Source organism: Prosopis cineraria, unplaced genomic scaffold (assembly GCF_029017545.1).
Source record: "Prosopis cineraria cultivar Desert tree isolate PC_DT_omini unplaced genomic scaffold, ASM2901754v1 PC5, whole genome shotgun sequence".
In the NCBI taxonomy this organism is placed as follows: Eukaryota; Viridiplantae; Streptophyta; class Magnoliopsida; order Fabales; family Fabaceae; genus Prosopis; species Prosopis cineraria.
Window position 1 is genome coordinate 41,047,328 of NW_026555336.1, and position 19,284 is coordinate 41,066,611.

The window sequence follows — 19,284 nt, forward strand, 5'->3', positions numbered from 1 at the left end:
AATCATGTTGGTTTTGGGTAATTCTATGTGCCGAACATCTGACAAAGGAATGTAATTTGGGTTTTTAAACAAACCAAGAGGATTATGGTACGAGGAGGAAACTTGGGGCACTAATGAAAAACAGAACAAAAAGTTGCTAATTAGTTAACCCTCCCGCACCCACTTTTCATCGTCCTGATTACAACACAAAAATGTGTCAAAGTGTCAACCCAGTTAATAAATTCCCATTCGACACTCAACCCTGTTGCACTCTCACATTCTTCTTTTCACCCTTCAAGTGCACAATACCTTAGTCCTAGTAAAAATCAGTACAAGCAATAGCTAAAGTAGCAAGTAATTAATAGGTCACTTGAAAAAGACTCTGATTTGATTCCTTGGATTTCAGCTTACCAAACCAAAACCGTTTAAGCAAGCTAACAAAGACAAGCCACTCCCACCCCATATAACCCCCCTCATGACCACCACCACCACCACCACCACCACCACCATTACACTTGGTTGTTCTCACATATTACATAGCATGCTCATGCATTGCCACAATATTCCGTATCACCCCAACAACATGATACAACCTCAACCTCTCAACTCCACCTTTTCTTCTAACCGCCTCACCCTCGCCGGAGACTCCTTATCCGGCCGCCTCTTTCTCTTGCAAGATGTCCAGGTCTTGGAGATTCTCCTTGCTGCTATGGTATTCGTAACCATCCATTCCATGAGGCAAAAGAAACGCTATGGCTTGCCCGTCTGGCCTGTCCTTGGAATGTTACCTTCCCTGGTCTTCACGGGGCTCAGAACCAACTTGTATGAATGGGTCACTGAGGTCCTGAGCCGGCAAAACTGGACCTTTCGGTTTAAAGGGCCTTGGTTCAGCAGCCTCAACTGCGTGGTCACGTCTGATCCTCGCAACTTGGAGCATCTTCTCAAGACCAAGTTCCCTCTTTTTCCCAAAGGAACTTACTTCAGGGACAATCTGAGGGACCTTCTTGGAGAAGGGATTTTCAACGCTGATGATGACACATGGCAGAGACAGAGGAAAACAACGAGCATTGAGTTTCATTCTGCAAAATTCAGGAACATGACCACGGAGTCATTGTTTGAGCTCGTCCACTTGAGGCTGTTACCTGTGTTGGAAGCATCGGTTGAGAAGTCCAGGTCCATTGACTTGCAAGACATCCTATTGAGGCTTACGTTTGACAACGTGTGTATGATAGCTTTCGGTGTTGATCCAGGATGCTTGAGCCTAAATCTACCTGAAATCCCATTTGCTAAAGCTTTCGAAGATGCAACGGAAGCTACGGTGCTTCGCTTCGTCACACCAACATGGGTGTGGAAAACCATGAGGTGTCTCGGCCTGGGGATGGAAAGAAAGCTGAGGAATTCGATAAAGAAGGTGGACGAATTCGCAGAGAATGTGATAAAGACAAGGAAAAAGGAGCTGTCTTTGCAGCGTGAGGAGGAGAATAAGAGGTCAGACTTGTTGACAATATTTATGGGGCTGAAGGATGAGAAAGGAGAGGCATATTCAGACAAGTTCTTGAGAGACATATGTGTGAACTTCATATTAGCAGGGAGGGACACATCTTCAGTGGCACTGAGCTGGTTTTTCTGGCTGCTTCATGAGAGTCCTGAGGTGGAAGAGAAGATAGTGCAAGAGATTTGCAAGATAATTAGTGAGAGGGAAGAAGATGAGGCGGTGAATAGGAAGAAGGAGGAGGAGGGACAAGAGTTGAGATTTAGAGCAGAAGAGATTAAGAGGATGGATTATTTGCAGGCTGCTCTTTCTGAGTCACTCCGATTATACCCTTCCGTCCCTGTGGATCACAAGGAGGTAACTTTTCTGATTCTTTAAATTTTATCATTCATTCAGTTTTTTTGCTTCGCTAAAATTATTTCATATTTATATGTTTCGGACACGGGTAAATGATAGTATTATACGAGGTCTGTGAATACTGTCTCTTTACTGAGAAAATCATACTTAAAAGCTTCTTAAATTTGGATGAAAATATTTGAATTATTAATATTAAGTATATAAATTATACGAAACCTTTTATGGTGGCATGCATCTCAAGAGTCAAGATTCTAACTCTACTTTTTAGAGCCACTTGACTGGGTTGATTTATCAATCAATACTCCCTCTCTTGGTCCAAAAAAAAAAAAAAATTCAATACTCTCTCTCAACTTATTTATAAACCACTTTTAATATGTTTTTACATTTAATGCTTTTAAATCTCATTAGTAGTATTTTTATTCAAAGTATTTAATGAAGGTAAAAATGTAAAGATGAGTATTGAGAATTGATAAATACCTTATAAATAGGACCACATTTTTTCTCTCTCTTTGTCCCATAAACAAATAAATGGCCGGTTAGTTCCACTTCCTCCAACCAATTGATACAGGTGTTCCTTAAAGTTTCCAGAATGACGTTGCTGCTTTATTAGATCATTAGGGTCAACTATGTTGGTTACCAAACATACGTCTTCTCCATTTGAGGAAAAAAACTAGACTCGGATAACCAACAACAGTGAAGTAACATAATAAAGAAACTAGACCTTGAGAATAGTACTCAGCCTAATTCTATTTATTTGTCTTTGACTTTATTAATTTGAATTCTTTCAATTTAAAAGATTTTTTAATTAATGAGTCCAATGCTGTAGATTGTTTATGTTAAAATGAATGGTTTAAATTTTAATTTTTAAAAAAATAATGGAAAATATTTTTCAACTATGACTTTTCAAAATCTCAAATAATTTAGCAGTCTAGTATCAATCAAATACCCATTCCCTCCCTTTTGGTCCAGAAGAAGAATCACCCATCGGCCCTTATTTAATTTAATCTCTCTTGCCACACAGTCCAATGAGACATTTAAGTCATCCATCTAGGGTTTGGAGTTGAAGAAGTCAACTGATAACAAGGTTCAATAATGACTACTGTTTTCAGGTAGTTGAAGACAACACATTCCCAGATGGAACAGAGCTGAAGAAGGGCACCAAAGTCATATACGCAATTTATGCAATGGGGAGAATGGAAGGCATATGGGGAAAAGATTGCAGAGAGTTCAGACCAGAGAGGTGGCTCAGAGATGACCGTTTCATGAGTGAATCTGCTTACAAGTTCACTGCCTTCAATGGTGGCCCTCGTTTGTGCCTAGGCAAAGATTTTGCTTATTACCAGATGAAATATGTTGCTGCCAGCATCATATATCACTACCATGTGAGGGTGGTTCAGAATCACCCTGTGCTTCCCAAGCTTGCATTAACTATGTACTTGAAGCATGGCTTGAGAGTTCATCTTGAAAAGAGGGATGTCACGGGGATTCGGAAACATTTCTCAGATCAGTAAAAATTGAACCCATCATGGACTGGCTCGCTAGGGTTTATCAAGTATTCTACGTGCCTTAATTATTTTTCCCTCTTCATGTTTCTGATTCATAGGTACTTGAAGGGCGCGTTGTGCAGAGTGATGAAGGAAAATGGTTGTATTTACTATTGTGTTCTAGGGAGATGAAGTTAAATAATGTTCATGTTGAATGTGCTGCTGAAAAATTGGGGTTACGAATCATATTGTCAATAATATATTTTCTTTGCTTGTCAGTACACCAGTTTTATATTGCATTGTAATATAATATTGATGATTGTGCAGGTAAAGTGTTGGATACCGAATGGTTTTGTCAGAAAACTAGAAATAACTTGGATAACACAAGATAACCCCAAAGAAAAATGGTTGTATTCACTAGTTAGTTTGAAATGCATTCTCCATACCATGTTCAATAAAATGCAAACTTTTTACATCATCAGAACTTCAGCCTTGTATTTCTAGAACCAGCCATTCACACGGTACCTTTGTCAGGTGGGCAGAGAAGCAACGGATAGCAAAGTTCAAATCCAACATATTTATAAGCCACAGCATCCTCACAAGGTTTCAGAAAAAACTTAGTCAATTGCAAAATGAAGCATGAATAGATATTGAATGGCCTCCATAGTCTGCACGCTCCATAATCAGAATATCATCCTAATATGAGCTAATCGATAACCGTTTAGCTCTTTCTACAGCACCAATGCTACATGCATATACATATTAAGCGATGGATCTGGGAAAGAACAAGTTCCTCATTTTATGCTACACAGTTCCACTCCTCATAGAACTCTTTCAGAAACCCCTCCATAAATTTATGCCTTCTCTCGGCCCTCCTCTTCCCTGACTGAAATTTTGAAGCTCAGACTCAAACTCCTTGAGAAACTATTTCAAATCAACTTTAATGGAAGCATGCTTGGCTACAGGTGATAAAATAAAATCTCTAGGTCAGTAAAGATGGAAAATACAGTTGTACCTCAGTTTTCATCATATCTTTAAGCTTCAAAAGCTTCTCATGAAAATGATTGATGGTAGTTTGCTCCTCTTTGTTCACGTATTGCTCCTTGGATAATTCACACCGTGGCAGAATAGCAGGATCATGCAGCTTCATCTTCCTGCTTCCACCAAAAGTAAAGCAACGAGCAACTCCTAAAATTGAAGGGACAAGGAAAACCTTTGCATTTGTGATAATATATTAAGACGAAGTCAAACAAAATGTACAAGGAAAATCAAACTATATAATAATAACATTACAATTGCATCAATTGGTACTTCTCAAATTACCTATGGCACCAATTGCATCAAGTCGATCAGCATCTTGCACAACACCAAATTCAGGAAACCATTCACTATTTGCATGTCCCGCCAGTTCCTCTTTGAAACCTGGATTTAGCAACGAGCATCTAGAATGAAAAATTTTTAAACTGAAATGAATAGCCATCAAAATCTTTTCTTATTGAGAAAAAGAAGAAATTTTGCAACAAAATCATAATGCCACAAGCAAGTCTTGAAAGCTGGTTTTTTCTTTTTTTTTGGGAGAGCCTTCCCCAACATCGCTTTTTACCTGAAAAAAAGAAAAAGAAAAAAAATCTGCGGTAACTGTTTTTCTTGCATATCCTAGTATTGTTATACCCTCATACCTTTTTAAAAAAAAAAATTTGGGGTGGGGGGTTTGGCATTCTTTCATCATTTCACATATTTTTACGAATCCTTCTTGCCCAACAGGTTCCACCACTTCAACCAAGCATAACAGTAAAAAAAAAAACAAGTGCAACTCTAACTTCCTTCGTTGGAGACGCTCATGACCTTGAGAGTATCTCTCAAGAGTCATGACAAAAATAACAAGTTGTTGACCCAACGCTTGTTGCTTCAGGCAGTTGCTGTTCGTAGTTTTGACAGTAAAGGTTTTGCCGTTAGCTGGTCTTTCCTGATTGCAGGAAGCATGACCTCCCAATGAACCTGCCCTTGGTTTCTTGCTCCCCCCAAATCTAGTTTGCATGCTTAGAACTCAGCTCTTGCGACTTTGCAATTCTCATAGCATCTAGCAAAGTCTTGAATATAAACAAACTTACATATATTGCAATCTCATCCTCAACCTTGAAGCAAAACAATTAATTAGTTGACTTTCAAATAGCTTCATCTTGTCCAAAAGAAGATCAAAGGCATCTTAGTAATTGCTAACACTTACTATTTGTCTTATTTGCATCAACTCTTCCACTTGGTCTTTACAAGCAGGCCAAAACTTTCTAATGGCTGTTGCATATTTCTCCCCTGATTGTCTGCCTTCTTGATTGTTTTTTAAGTCTTATGCCACCTGAAACTCCTTTCATCCAAATGCAGACTCACAACCATGGCCTTTATTTCCTCTGATTTTTCTTTTCATAAGAAATTCATTCACTAATAGGATCCAAAATGGGTAGAGATAAATAAGGAAGATAAACCTCTATTAACATATAAAATCAGAATCTAACTTCATAATATTAATAAGAGCATAGAATTGATAGAAGAAAATATAAGAAATAAATCTATTAAGATGATATAAAATAAGAATCCCGTTCCATACTTCTCTCAATAGCCACGCTTAGGAGAATCTCCAAGGGGCCAAAAGTTTCAAAAGTACGTTTTATTCATGATATGCCTGCTTTTAAGTTGCTAAGCATATTTATAACGCCAAATACAATTTAAAATAATGAATAAAATCTAGATAACTAGATAATAAAATCTAAAAAAAATCTACATAACTAAATACTTGAATAAAATCTAAATAACTAGATATTTGTATAATATCTAGATATCTAAATAAAATCTAAACAATATTATTAAATGGAAAATATCTAAAATAAATTAAAATATTTATTCGTTATATTTCTCTCCCCAAATCACCCATTATCTTGGTATTCTATAATTCACAATTTTCAGTCCAACATAAAACAACTTCTTGATGGGATTTTAGGAATTCCACCTTGGTCAAAATGTAAGGATAGCAAGTACTCTATCCTGTTAGCCTTCTCTGTTCTACTCTGGTTCTCATGAATGCCTGGGACTCTTTGTTCCATTTAAACATTCTCTGATCAACCAAGCTACACATTATCTAGTCCACACTTGCTCAGAAGTTGTCTACCACATCATAAATGTGAGATCACAAATGCGTGGCATTTAGCCATGGTCACAGGATTTGTTGCTCTGAATTGCCCAATAGGGAAGAAGGAAATAGAAGAAACAATAGGAAAATCGAGAGAGCTGGAGGAATTCATTTATGACATCATTCACAACTTTTCCAATGGCTTACACAACTAGTTTATCATGGGTAGTTAGAACCAAATAACTATTAAGTACTGATAACCCCTTCAGTTGTATAGCAACCTAACTGCTAAAACTAGCTTCCTCCTGCATATCCCTTCTGTCTAACATGTTAAATATTGAGAAAATAATTAAAACAACATGATAAATCATAACTTACCCATTCCCTTTATTATCTTCAAAATAACAGACTTCTTGTTCTCCCCAACTCCCTCTTCCTCAAGGAAATTCTCCACAATTTTTCCCTCAGATGGATCCCTGTATTACAATGCAGTAGCTAGTGTGAGAGGGAAAGCAATGAAAGAGGAACAGCAATGCAAAGATGGAATATACAAAGTTATAATTAATAGAATGGATGCGGTGGAAGCATAAAAGAAATAGAGCAGCCACACTGTGGAACACGTTAAAGAAAATTAAACCTGAGAGTATTCACATGTTGCAATTAGACACATGGAACTAACTTTTAACAATATATTATTGAATAATATGATGAATATTAATACACTCACTGTTGTTTGGATCTTAGCATCCTCAACATTCAGGGGAATTTGTTATTTTCTCATGACATGGATATTCAATAAAGAAAAGATAAATTAAATGACACTGCATGTTCTACATATTGAAAGTACGACATCAACGCCCCATCCTTCATCCTTTATAATGCCTTTCAAAGATGGTAATGTTTCCTGGTCCATTACAAAATTTGAAGGATGCCAACCAGCACACAAAAGTGAGGAGGTTAGCAATGCCTTTATACATATGCAATTGAAGCATAAAAAAAAAAAAAAAATCAAATCTATGGATATGCAAGAGAACAAATTTCATTGAGCAAATAATGGCAATAAAAATCTGAATACATATGATATTTTACTTATTAGGTATTCCTCTACCACTAGTAAAAAAGTATAACCGAAAATAAGGAAACCATGCTAAAAAGCTAATAACATGATAAGAGACCTTTTGCAAGATTTAACCAAGATTTCTTAACATTAACCTAAAACAATAACGTTGCCATGACATATAGAAGAACCATTAGGAGTATTATTCCATAAATGAGATGAAAAAAATTACAAAAATAACAAACCTTAGGTATTTGTAGTCACCTGAAATTATCAACAAGAGCAGAAAGTAAGATTATTAATATAAAATCCCTTAAATGAGAATGGAAAAATAAAGAGGTACTACTCAAAAACATGATTTATTTTTGTATGCTATATTATAGAGACTAGACAAGGTTATTAGTTCGGACTCTATACAAAGCCCTTCATAATTAAGCATTTAGGATTAGGATAACCTTTAATAAATTTTTCTCTGTTTGTAAGCCTTCTCAACCCATCCTTACTTCTTGTTCTCTCTCTCATGCAAATGGGTCTTTACACTGAAGTATAACGCTAATGGCTCCTAGAAAAAATACAAAGCTCGTCTTGTTGCAAAAAGGTTCACTCAAACCTATGGCATAGATTACACCGAGACATTTGCTCCAGTTGCAAAGCTTAACACAATTAGATTATTATTATCATTAGATGCAAATCTTGATTGGTCACTTCATCAGCTAGATGTCAATAATGCTTTTCTCAATGGTGACTTAGTTGAAGAAGTTTATATGACTCTGCCTCTTGGGTTTGAAAAACGGGGCAAAGGCAACCAAGTTTGCAAGTAGAGGAAAACCCATTATGGACTAAAGTGATCTCTTAGAGCATGCTTTGATAGGTTCTCAAAAGGTTCTAAAAAAGGAGCACTATCAACGGGGCCAGTTTGATCATACACTCTTTGTTAAACACAGGGAAGGAAAAAGTACCATACTGATTGTCTATGTGGATGATATGGTTTTAATTGGTGATGATTTTGAGGAAATAGAGGGATTGAAGAAAGTCCTAGTCTCTAAATTTGAAGAATAAGATATGGTTGGGTATGGAAGTAGCAAGGCCAAAAAAAGGAATATGCATCTCATAAAGAAAATATGTCCCTGATCTCTTGACAAAAATTGGAATGCTTGGCTGCAAACCAATTGATATTTGATACTCCCATTGCAGTAAAGAAGAAGAAGAAGAAGAAGAAGGGGGAAGAAAGCAAAGATGAGGAGGAAGAAGACAGAGAGAAGGAGGAAGAAGGCCGATTGTTGAAAAGGAGAGATACCAAAGTTTGGTAAGGAAATTGATATACCTATCAGAGGGCTTATTCTTCAAAAGAAGGGAGCAACCCAATGTAAAAATATTTACTGACGCCAATTGGACTAGTGCCTCAAAGGATAGGACATCCATATATGGGTATTTTACCTTTGTTTAGGGCAAGCTTGTAACTTGGAGGAGCAAAAAACAAAATGTGGTGTCTAAGAGTGTAGCATAAGCTGAGTTTAGAGCTATAGTGCAAGGAATTTGTGAGGGCTTGTGGCTGCAAATACTTCTAAAGGAACTACAGATTGGTGTGGAATGGCCTATTAAGCTGGATCCTGATAGGGAGGCAGCCATAAATATATCTCATAATCCAGTTTAACATGATAGAACAAAACATGTTGAAGCGAATAGACATTTCATCAAAGAAAAAATTGAAGGCAAAGTGGCATGCCTAATATATGTCCTGTCAAAGAAGTAAGTTCCTAATGTCCCCGCCAAGGGCCTTCCAAGGGAGAGCTTTAATGAATGCATAAGCAAGTTGGACATAATTAATATTTATAATCCAACTTGAGAGGAAGTGTGATAGGGCACCACTACTCACATGCAGTAAAAAAAAGAGAATCGTGACTGACTTGGAGCTCAAATATTTCTGCTATATTTTATTATTTCAGTTATTTATTTTTGTTGAAAGTGTCCTAGCTTTCAAGAGGTAGTTATTATTTTACTAAGTCTGTTTTATTCAGTTTGTCCACTAAGTCAGACATTCAGGGAAGTGGGTAGTTTTCTAAAGTTTTCAGTTATTTTCCAACCTATTTACATGGCCTGCTCGTTTGTAAAAAGGCATTCAAAATTAATCAAGACTTTTTAGTTTTAGGAGATACTCCTTGACTTGGCTACCATTTTCTTTGAGTGAGATACTTATGAGAAATTGGTAGATTAACTCTCTTACCCTTGACCCTACCATTTGGTGTCCGAGCTCAATTACGAGATGGTTTCCACACGCTCCTCTGACCAACAACAAACTAGCCTTCCCGATGCCCTTACCCACCAACTATCTAAGATGGCTGCCCAGTTAGGACAACTTAACACAGAGATAGCTGCTCTTAAGGCTTCTCACAGTGAATCTCATGTTGAAGGAAGCAACAAAGACAAAGGCAAGACACATATCTGTGCCTTTGAGGAAGAAGATGATTATGACACATCTTAGTGATTGAAAAATCCCTCAAGGCGACCATCTACAAAAATCGAATTTCCCAAATTCAAAGGTGGTGACCCAAGAGGATGGATTCTGAAGGCAGAAAAATATTTTCAATATTATCAAACACCAGATGAATTGAAAGTAGATATTGCAGCTATGTACCTTGAAGGAGATGCACTAGATCTCTTTGCTTGGATCAACACTGAACAAACCTTGCTTTACTAGGAAGAACTCACGAAAGTGCTTCAAGAGCACTATGGTCTTGCTGAATTTCAAAACCCAGACGAGCATCTCTATGGCATTAAGTAGACTAGAACAGTGCAAGAATATAGGCAAGAGTTTGCTAAGAGATCCACACGTGTGAAAAACTAGCCTGAGCACTGTCTCTTAGGTGTATTCTTGAACGGACTGAAGGAAGAGTTGAAGGTAGATGTCCGGATTTAGAAGCCACGCTCAATATACAAAGCAATGAGCCTTGTGATTGAATATGAAGCCAAAACCCTACTGGGTCGTGGGCCAAAAACGGGGTGGGTTCCCCAACCTGACTTGGATCCAGCCCAATTTCCCTATCTCTAGCCAAGACGCACGCATTAGTGGGACACAATTTATGCTTCCCTCAAACACACATTCAGTCGCAACTTCTGTTGCATCTTCATCTCACTCGAACGTGACACCAAGCTCCTAGGATATAGAGAAGCAAACACAAACAAAAAAAGGCTTATGTTTTAAGTGTGGTGACAAGTTTATGCTTGGGCATCGCTGCAGAACAGGGACGTTGAAAATCTTGGAAGTAGATGAAGAAGGTGACCCTGTTTGTGCGATCGAGTCTGTTAAGGAAGAGGAGACCGAAAACAATGAGCTACAGGCCGAAATCTCTCTCCACGCTATTCTGGGGAAGAGCTCGACTTCCACTCTGAAGCTTCGAGGTATGTTGCAGTAGCGAGAAATCACCATACTAGTTGATAGTAGTTCGACTCATAACTTTGTGAGAGAATCATTGGTTGCTGAACTCAAATTGCCTACTCAAACCACTCCACCCTTTGGCATTCAGATTGGGGATGGCTCTTTAATTCGTTGCACCCGAGTTTGTAAGCAGTTATATATGCAAGTTCAAGATTTAAAGATTGTGGGTGATTTTTTCCCTTTTTCTCTTGCTGGTTCAAACATGGTTCTTGGCATTCAATGGCTAGCTTTATTGAAAACAATACGAGCCAATTGGCAGCAAATGTTTATGATTTTTTGGGTTAATGAAAAAAGGTATAAATTGCAAGGAATGCCTCGGGAGACTACTTAAAAGGCAGAATTTAATGTGTTTAATGTGTTGACTAAGCAGGAGGGTCTCAAAGGGAGTCTCCCATATAAGCTTACAGATATTGAGGGGCTACTTCAGGATTACAGAGATATATTTACGTAACCTACTACAATGCCTCCTCTCCGAACACACTCACATGCCATTATTCTACATCCAAATTCTCAACCTCCCAACATCAAGCCATATAGATATCCTTACTTCCGGAAGGATGAATTGAGAGACAAGTTGTTGAATTGTTAGCCAAAGAGTTTATCCAACCTAGCTTTAGCCCTTTTGCAAGCCCTGTTCTGCTAGTAAAGAAGAAGGACAACTCATGGAGGATGTGAATAGACTATCGAGAACTTAATCACATTACGTTCTCGATAAGTATCCTATTCCTAATGTGGATGAATTGCTTGATGAATTACACGGTGCTGCCTACTTTTCAAAATTGATCTTCATTCGGGGTATCATCAAATCCGGGTCAATCCTCCAGACATTCCTAAGACAGCTTTTCAGACACATTCAGGTCATTATGAATTTACTGTTATGCCCTTTGGACTTACTAATGCTCCATCAACTTTTCAGTCGGTAATGAATGACCTCTTTCGTCCTCATTTAAGACGTTTTGTCTTGGTTTTCTTTGATGATATACTGGTTTACAGCCCCTCTTTACATCTGCATAAGCTTCATTTGGAGACAATTCTAAACTTGTTACGCACTAATGCTTTCTTTGCTTATGCTAAGAAGTGCTCGTTTGGCTACCAACAACTCAACTTTCTTGGCCACATTGTATCACAAGCAGGTGTTGGGGTTGATCCTGAAAAAATTGATTCTGTTAAGCAAAAGCCCTCTCCTACAACAGTCAAGGAGCTCCGAGGATTTCTAGGACTCACTAGCTATTATAGGAGGTTTGTGAAGAATTATGGAGTCATTGCCAAGCCACTCACGAATCTCACCAAGAAGGATGCTTTTTGTTGGAATGAACAAGCTGAGGAGGCTTTTCAAAAGCTCAAAAGGGCATTAACCACTGTTCCAGTTCTTCACTTGCCCAATTTTTCTCAACCATTTACCGTTGAATGTGATGCCTTTATAGAAGGTGTTGGTGCAGTCCTCATGCAACAAGATCATTTGGTAGCATACTTTAGTAAGGGTTTTTCCCTTTCTAATCGATATAAATCTGCCTATGATAGAGAATTATTGGCTCTTGTTCTTGCTGTTCAGAAATGGAAACATTATTTGATTGGGCATCATTTTTACATTAAAACTGACCATAGCAGTTTAAGACATCTGTTAGAACAGCGTATTACCACTAATTCACAACAGAGGCTTATCTTGAAGCTAATGCCTTTTGACTTCACCATTCTGTATAAGGTAGGAAAAGAGAATATGGCTTTAGATGCCCTTTCTCAAAAACCACATCAAGCTGAATTCTTCAACTTATCTATAGCTGTGCCCCTGGATTTTTTTGAATTGCAAGTAGTATTGTTATAAGACCCTTACACTCAGGCAATCATTTCTTATTTACAACGAGATGGTAATTTTAGGCCAAATTTTCAATGGTCAGCCAACAAGCTTTTTCACAAAGGCAAATTGGTTATCCCTTCTGTGAACAACCTACGTGCTACTCTTCTACAAGAAGCACATAAAACCCTTACAGGAGGTCATGGTGGTTATTTGAAAACACTTAAGAGGCTTACTGATCAGTTTTATTGGCCCCAAATGAAGAGGGATGTGAAGTTGTATGTTTAGCAATGCTTGATTTGCCAGCAAAACAAATATGAGACTCTTTCTACCGCAGGTTTGCTACAGCCCCTGCCAATTCCAGAACGAATTTGGGAAGACATCTCTATTGACTTTATCATTGTTCTTCCCAAATCACAAGGAGTCAATACTATACTTGTAGTAGCTGATCGATTAAGCAAATATAGCCACTTCTTCCCACTCTCTCATCCCTACTCCACAAAAATTGTGGCTGAAATTTTTTGCAAGGAAATTGTTTGTCTTCATGGCATGCCCTGCTCAATTGTTTTAGATAAGGATTCCATTTTCCTTAGTTCTTTTTGGCAAGAATTATTTCGTCTTAGCCAAACTAAGTTGAAGATGGGCACCTCTTATCACCCGCAGACGGATGGCCAAACCGAAGTGGTTAATAGGTGCTTGGAAGCTTACCTTCGTTGTTTTGCTCATGAACAACCAAGAAAATGGAGCGCTTATTTATATTGGGTGGAATACTCTTACAACACTGGATTCAATGCGTACACAGGTACCACACCCTTCAAGGTAGTCTATGGTAGAGATCCTCCCCCTTTACACCCATTTGTGAAGGGTGAAACTGCTAATGCTGAATTGGAAGAGTAGATGTTAAATAGAGATGCTATGCTAAAGCTATTAAGAGATAACCTCTTAAAGGCCCAAGGTAGAATGAAAAATCAGCAAGATAAAAAATGTAGGGAGCTTGTTTTTCACGAAGGTGACTATGTGATGCTGCGTGTTCAACCTTTTCGACAAAAATCTCTCTCAAAGCAGAAGTATGAAAAGCTCTCTCCTAGATTCTTTGGTCCCTACAAAATTCTAAAGAAAATTGGAGCTGCAGCTTATGAGCTAGAACTCCCATCTGATGCAAAAATTCATCACATCTTCCATGTCTCCTTGTTGCGTCCTGCACATGGCATTTTACCATCTTCTCCAGTTCCTCTTCCGATTTCCAATGATTGGGAACTCTTGTTGCAGCCAGATCATCGCTGGCAATCAGGAAAGGTGCTGGAATTATTGGTAGCTTGGAAAAACAAGCCACTTGAAGATGCTACTTGGGAGGATTACGACTTGTTTGCTGCTCAGTTTCCAGATTTTCACCTTGAGGACAAGGTGACATTTGAAAGGGGGAGATGTGACAGGGCACCACTACTCACATACAGTAGAAAAAAGAGGAATCATGACTAACTTGGAGCTCAAATATTTCTGCTATATTTTATTATTTTAGTTATTTATTTTTGTTGAAAGTGTCCTAGCTTTCAAGAGGTATTATTATTTTATTAAGTCTGAATTGGAAGTGGGTAGTTTTCTAGAGTCTTCAGTTATTTTCCAGCCTATTTACATGTCCTGCTCGTCTGTAGAAAAGCATTCAGAATTAATCAAGACTTTTTAGTTTTGGGAGATAGTCTTTGACTTAGCTACCATTTTCTTTGAGTGAGATACTTGCTTATGAAAAACTAGTAGATTAACTCTCTTACCCTTGGCCCTACCAAAGTGTGGAGAATCTGAACTTTATTGCACCAAGTGAGGAAAATCAGAAATTGATTTCCTATGACTGCATCAATTTTATTACATTAATTACCGTGATTATATTGCATTTATTGTATATAATCACCATTGCTGTATAAATTCCCCCGGTTCTGTACAAAGATTTAGTATGAAAAAAAAGACAATTTTTCAATACTCAAGTCTGTCATCATTCCACAATAGAACCTAAGGTTACAACATTAGAGGTATCAAATTCAGCAATTTCGCTGACTAGGGGGCATTCCTTGTCTGCATTACACCTTAAAACTAGAAAGGCCTTAAATATAGGAAACACTGGCTCGGATTTCTTACCCCTAAAAAGGAATGAATGTTATGATGTTAGTTTCAAATTTTACCAAAATAAAGATAAAATTTTAAGATCTCTCCATTACCTCAAGGAAAAGCCTTGTCATAACACTCTTTATAGGTCCTTAAACATTTCACAGTAAGAATATGAAATGACTATAAATGAAACTTTGCATGGAGAGAGGAGACAGATCATTACCTATATCATGGAGCAAGGCAGCAAGCTCTACCTGCAAGGAAGCATTTAAAATTTAATATGATATGCATATGGTAAGTAATATGATGTGAGTATGGTAAGTAAAATTTAAAATTTAATATGATGTATGGTAAGTAACTCCGCCTATGTTTTATAGCCAGTCCCAAGTCTGGATAAAAGAGAAGGGTTGTGTTAGGCCCTTAATAGCTAATGTAAAACTTTGTTGAATCATACATGGATATAGACAATAGACATTTTTTTGCTAATGCTAGGTCGTTACCCGTAAGTAACACGCTGCATGACTCGAGTGCAGTGATAAATGAGTTAGGACCACTGCATCGATGCCCAGATGTAGTGTTAAATGAGCAAGAGCTACCGCGTTATTCTAGACGAGCGCGGCTAAAGAAGTTAGTCCATGTGAGCAAGATCAGACTTGGTACTTGGAATGTTAGGACCTTGACTGGTAATGAAGGTGGTAGGTGTTATGATTTAGAGAAAAATTAATATCTTGTGCCTGCAGGAGACTAAATGGGCTGGTGAAAAAGCTAAGGATATCCAAGGTTTCAAATTGATATACCGGGAAAGTAAACACACGCAATGGAGTGGGTATCATTGTTGATAAGGAGTGGAAGAAGTTAACAAAATTAGGGATAGAATTATTTCCTTAAAATTGATCATCAGACAGGAGACTATCAATATTGTTAGCGCTTATGCATCTCAAGTTGAGATAGAAGCCAGTCTTAAAGAATTATTTTGGGAAGACTTGTAAGGGTTGATTAAAAGCATACCACGTAGTAAAAAGATATTTATTAGAGGAGACTTTAATGGACATGTCGGGAGGGAGGTAGGTCATTATATGAGGGTGCATAGTAGTTTGGGTTTTAGGGAGCTAAATAATGAAGGACAACATATCTCAAATTTCTCTTCGGCGTATGATTTCAAGATTATTAATACCTGTTTTAAAAAGAGGGATGAGCATCTCATCACTTATAAAAACGGAATTTCAAGGTCACAGATTGATTTTTGGTAAGGAACACGGATAGAAGACTTTGTAAAAACTGTAAGGTGATTCCTGGGGATGCTATTATGACATAACACAAGGTCCCTGTCATTGATGCACATACTATGAGTAAAAACCAAAAGCGTTGACAAGTAATAACTTTAGAGATTAAGTGGTGGCAATTAAAAGGTGAAAAAAGAGAAATTTTTAAGAGAAATCCCTTGGCCGAAGGAATTTGAGAGTGTCAAGGAAGTACTAACACCTTGTGGAAAGACTTGGCTGTGAAGGTAAAGAAGGTTGCAAAAGAAGTTTTGAGAGAATTAAGAGGTTTTGGTTTGAAAGATAAGGAGTCTTGGTGGTAAAATAATAGCATACAAAAAAAAAATAAAGTATAAGAAGAAGTGTTTTAAAGCCATTCATTTGTGCAATAATAGTGAAAATTGAAAAAAGTATCATATAGCTAAAAGGGAAACTAAGAGGGCCGTAAGTGAAACTCATTTTAAAACATTTAAAGAGTTTTATAAAGGTCTTAGGACAAAGGATGGAGAACAAAAAATTTATAAGATTACTAAAAGTAAAGAAAGAAAATCAAAAGATTTAAAACAAGTAAGGTATATAAAAGATGAAGGGGGAAATATTTTGGTCACAAATAATGATATTAAAGACAGATGGGAGACATATTTTTCTAAACTTTTCAATGATGATTGGGGGTCGTCAATTAACATGGAAGATTCAGTAACTTCTGAAAAAAGAGCAAAATTTGTTTTTTTATCGAAGAATATGAGCTTGGGAAGTGAGAAAAGCTCTTAAGAAAATGGCAAATAATAGAGCCAATGGACCTGATTGTATCCCCATTTAAATGTAAAAATGTTTGAGTGAAGAAAGAGCGCGGTGGTTAATTAAATTATTTAATAAGATCTTACAATTCAAGAGAATGCCAGACGATTGGAGGAGAAACATCTTTGTTCCTATTTTCAAAAATAAATGAGATATTAAGAATTGTGTTAACTATAGAGAGATTAAACTTATGAGTCATACTATGAAATTATGGGAAAGAGTGATTGAGCATAGGTTGAGATTGGAAATTGGAATTTCGGAGAATTAGTTTGGCTTTATGCCAGGGAGAGCGACTATAGAAGCAATTTATCTACTAAAGGGATTAATAAAAAAGTATCGATGTAAAGACAAAGATTTACATATAGTTTTCATTGATTTGGAAAAAGCTTATGATCGTGTAACTAGAGAAGTACTTTGGAAGGCTTTAAAAAAGAAGGGTGTCCGGGTTGCTTATATTCGAGCTATACAAGATATGTATGAGGGGGCAACAGCTAGTATAAGAATGCTTGGTGATGAAACAAAAGATTATCCTATAAAGATTGGATTGCATCAAGGATCATCTTTGAGTCCTTATTTGTTTGATCTAGTGTTAGATGTTTTGACTGAGCATATTCAAGAGGAAATTCTTAAATGCATGCTTTTTGCGAATGATATAATTCCTATAGCAGACACAAGAGAAGAAATAAATTGTAAACTTGAATTATGGAGGAAGATATTGGAGTTAAAAGGTTTTTACCTGAGTAAGAGTAAAATAGAATATTTATATTGTAATTTTTGACAAGGGGTTAGTGAGTAGTAACTTGGAGTGAAATTAGGTGATCAGACCATACCTCAAGTGAAAAAGTTTAGATATTTGGGATGAAGATATTACATATAGGATACAAGTGGGATGGTTTAATTGAAGAAAGACTAAAGGAGTTATTTGCAATTGTAAGGTACCCGATAAGCTTAAAGGAAAGTTTTATCGAATTGCTATAAGACCAGCAATTTTATATGGTAATGAATGTTGAGCTTTGACGGGATAGCAAGAGCATAAAGTTAGAGTAACAAAGATGAGAATGTTGAAATAGATGTGTGGATATACACATAAAGATAAAATTCGAAATGAACGAATACGGGAAAAAGTGGGTGTGGTACCTATTGAAGAAAAAATGGTAGAAATTATTTGAGGTAATTCGGACATATACAAAGAAAACCACGTGAGGCACCTGTAAGGAGAGTGGAACAGATGACTTTAAACCATGTCAAGAAGAGTAGAGGAAGACCGAAGAGAACACTTTTGGAGGTTGTTAAGCAAGACTTTTTAATTCATAATATTCCTAAAAACTTAATAAATAATAGAGTACAATGGCATCATATAATTTATGTAGCCGACCTCATCTAGTGAGATAAGGTTTGTTGTTGTTGTCGTGAGTATGGTAAGTAAAGCAAATGTTACTGACACAAATGTTAACATGGTAGATAAACAATTGTCCTGCATTGTATAAATAAGTTTTTTACGAAGCAAAATCATCAAACACAACAGAACAGGTACAGGAGAATTAGATCCATGACTGAATGATGGTAAAATTGAGTAATTCACTGGTCAGCAGGCAAGCAGTCTAAGCTTCCCTAAGAACTCCCAGAAATGTTTGAAACTGAAACGTGACAATTAAAAGTAAAATCCAGAAGATCATATATAGCTATTTTTTCAAAATTTGAATAAAATTATGACTGTAGTAACGCAAGGGATGATAAAATTTCAACTGCTGTCAACCAAAGCAAGATTATTATGCTGATTTGTAGAGAAATCCTGATCCTGAACAACATATCTATTAATATTAATTTAATTCGATCCACGGGAGATTATGGATACGAGATATTGATAATTTTGCACATAATATCAGTGATTCAGTGATACAGCAAACTTTGACTCAACCCCAGTGTGAAGGGGAATGTCCCATTGCCTATTTCCCGTTTTCAATGTCTAACAATGGCTGGAAGGGATTAAAGGTGAAAAGAAGGCGCTTACAATTTCCATGGAGGTGGGGTTGGAAGAGAGGCCTTCCTCGCGAGCAAGGGATAGAGCAAGGTCACGGACCCTCCAAACGTGAGCTGGGTCATGGGAAGCATCGTTCCCGTTCATTGTTTTCTCTACAAGCAGCTCGGCGTTTCTTACCGTCTCCTTCCTCGCCATATCTTCCGTATGGTATGAAAATAGCAGTCAACTTTTGGAGTCTGGTCCCTGCAACTGTACTCGCCATTCCGTCCTAGCGTGGTTATTTTTATATATAACACACTCATTAGCGTTTTTACTTGGCAGAATGACGCAGAGGTGCAGAGGATGAATTAATTTAAATTATATTTTGAATATCGAATTTCAAAAATTTATAAGTTTAAAATTTAATTTTATAATTTTATTATAATAAA

The 19,284-nt window shown here is 37.1% G+C and overlaps 2 protein-coding genes across 2 annotated transcripts; one reads left to right on the forward strand and one right to left on the reverse strand.

Moving 5' to 3' along the window:
* Positions 1 to 439: 439 nt before the first annotated feature.
* LOC129311692 (cytochrome P450 86B1) lies at positions 440 to 3,593 on the forward strand. The gene is made up of 2 exons (XM_054954106.1): positions 440 to 1,828; positions 2,938 to 3,593. Exons 1-2 carry the CDS (start codon positions 455 to 457, stop codon positions 3,337 to 3,339), a joined length of 1,776 nt encoding a protein of 591 aa, XP_054810081.1. The 5' UTR covers positions 440 to 454; the 3' UTR covers positions 3,340 to 3,593.
* Positions 3,594 to 3,866: 273 nt separating this feature from the next.
* LOC129311693 (uncharacterized) lies at positions 3,867 to 19,109 on the reverse strand. Its single transcript, XM_054954107.1, has 7 exons — positions 18,887 to 19,109; positions 15,042 to 15,072; positions 7,736 to 7,754; positions 6,812 to 6,909; positions 4,636 to 4,734; positions 4,328 to 4,500; positions 3,867 to 4,198 (listed from the first exon to the last, which is right to left on the reverse strand). Exons 1-7 carry the CDS (start codon positions 19,049 to 19,051, stop codon positions 4,112 to 4,114), a joined length of 672 nt encoding a protein of 223 aa, XP_054810082.1. The 5' UTR covers positions 19,052 to 19,109; the 3' UTR covers positions 3,867 to 4,111.
* Positions 19,110 to 19,284: the final 175 nt, after the last annotated feature.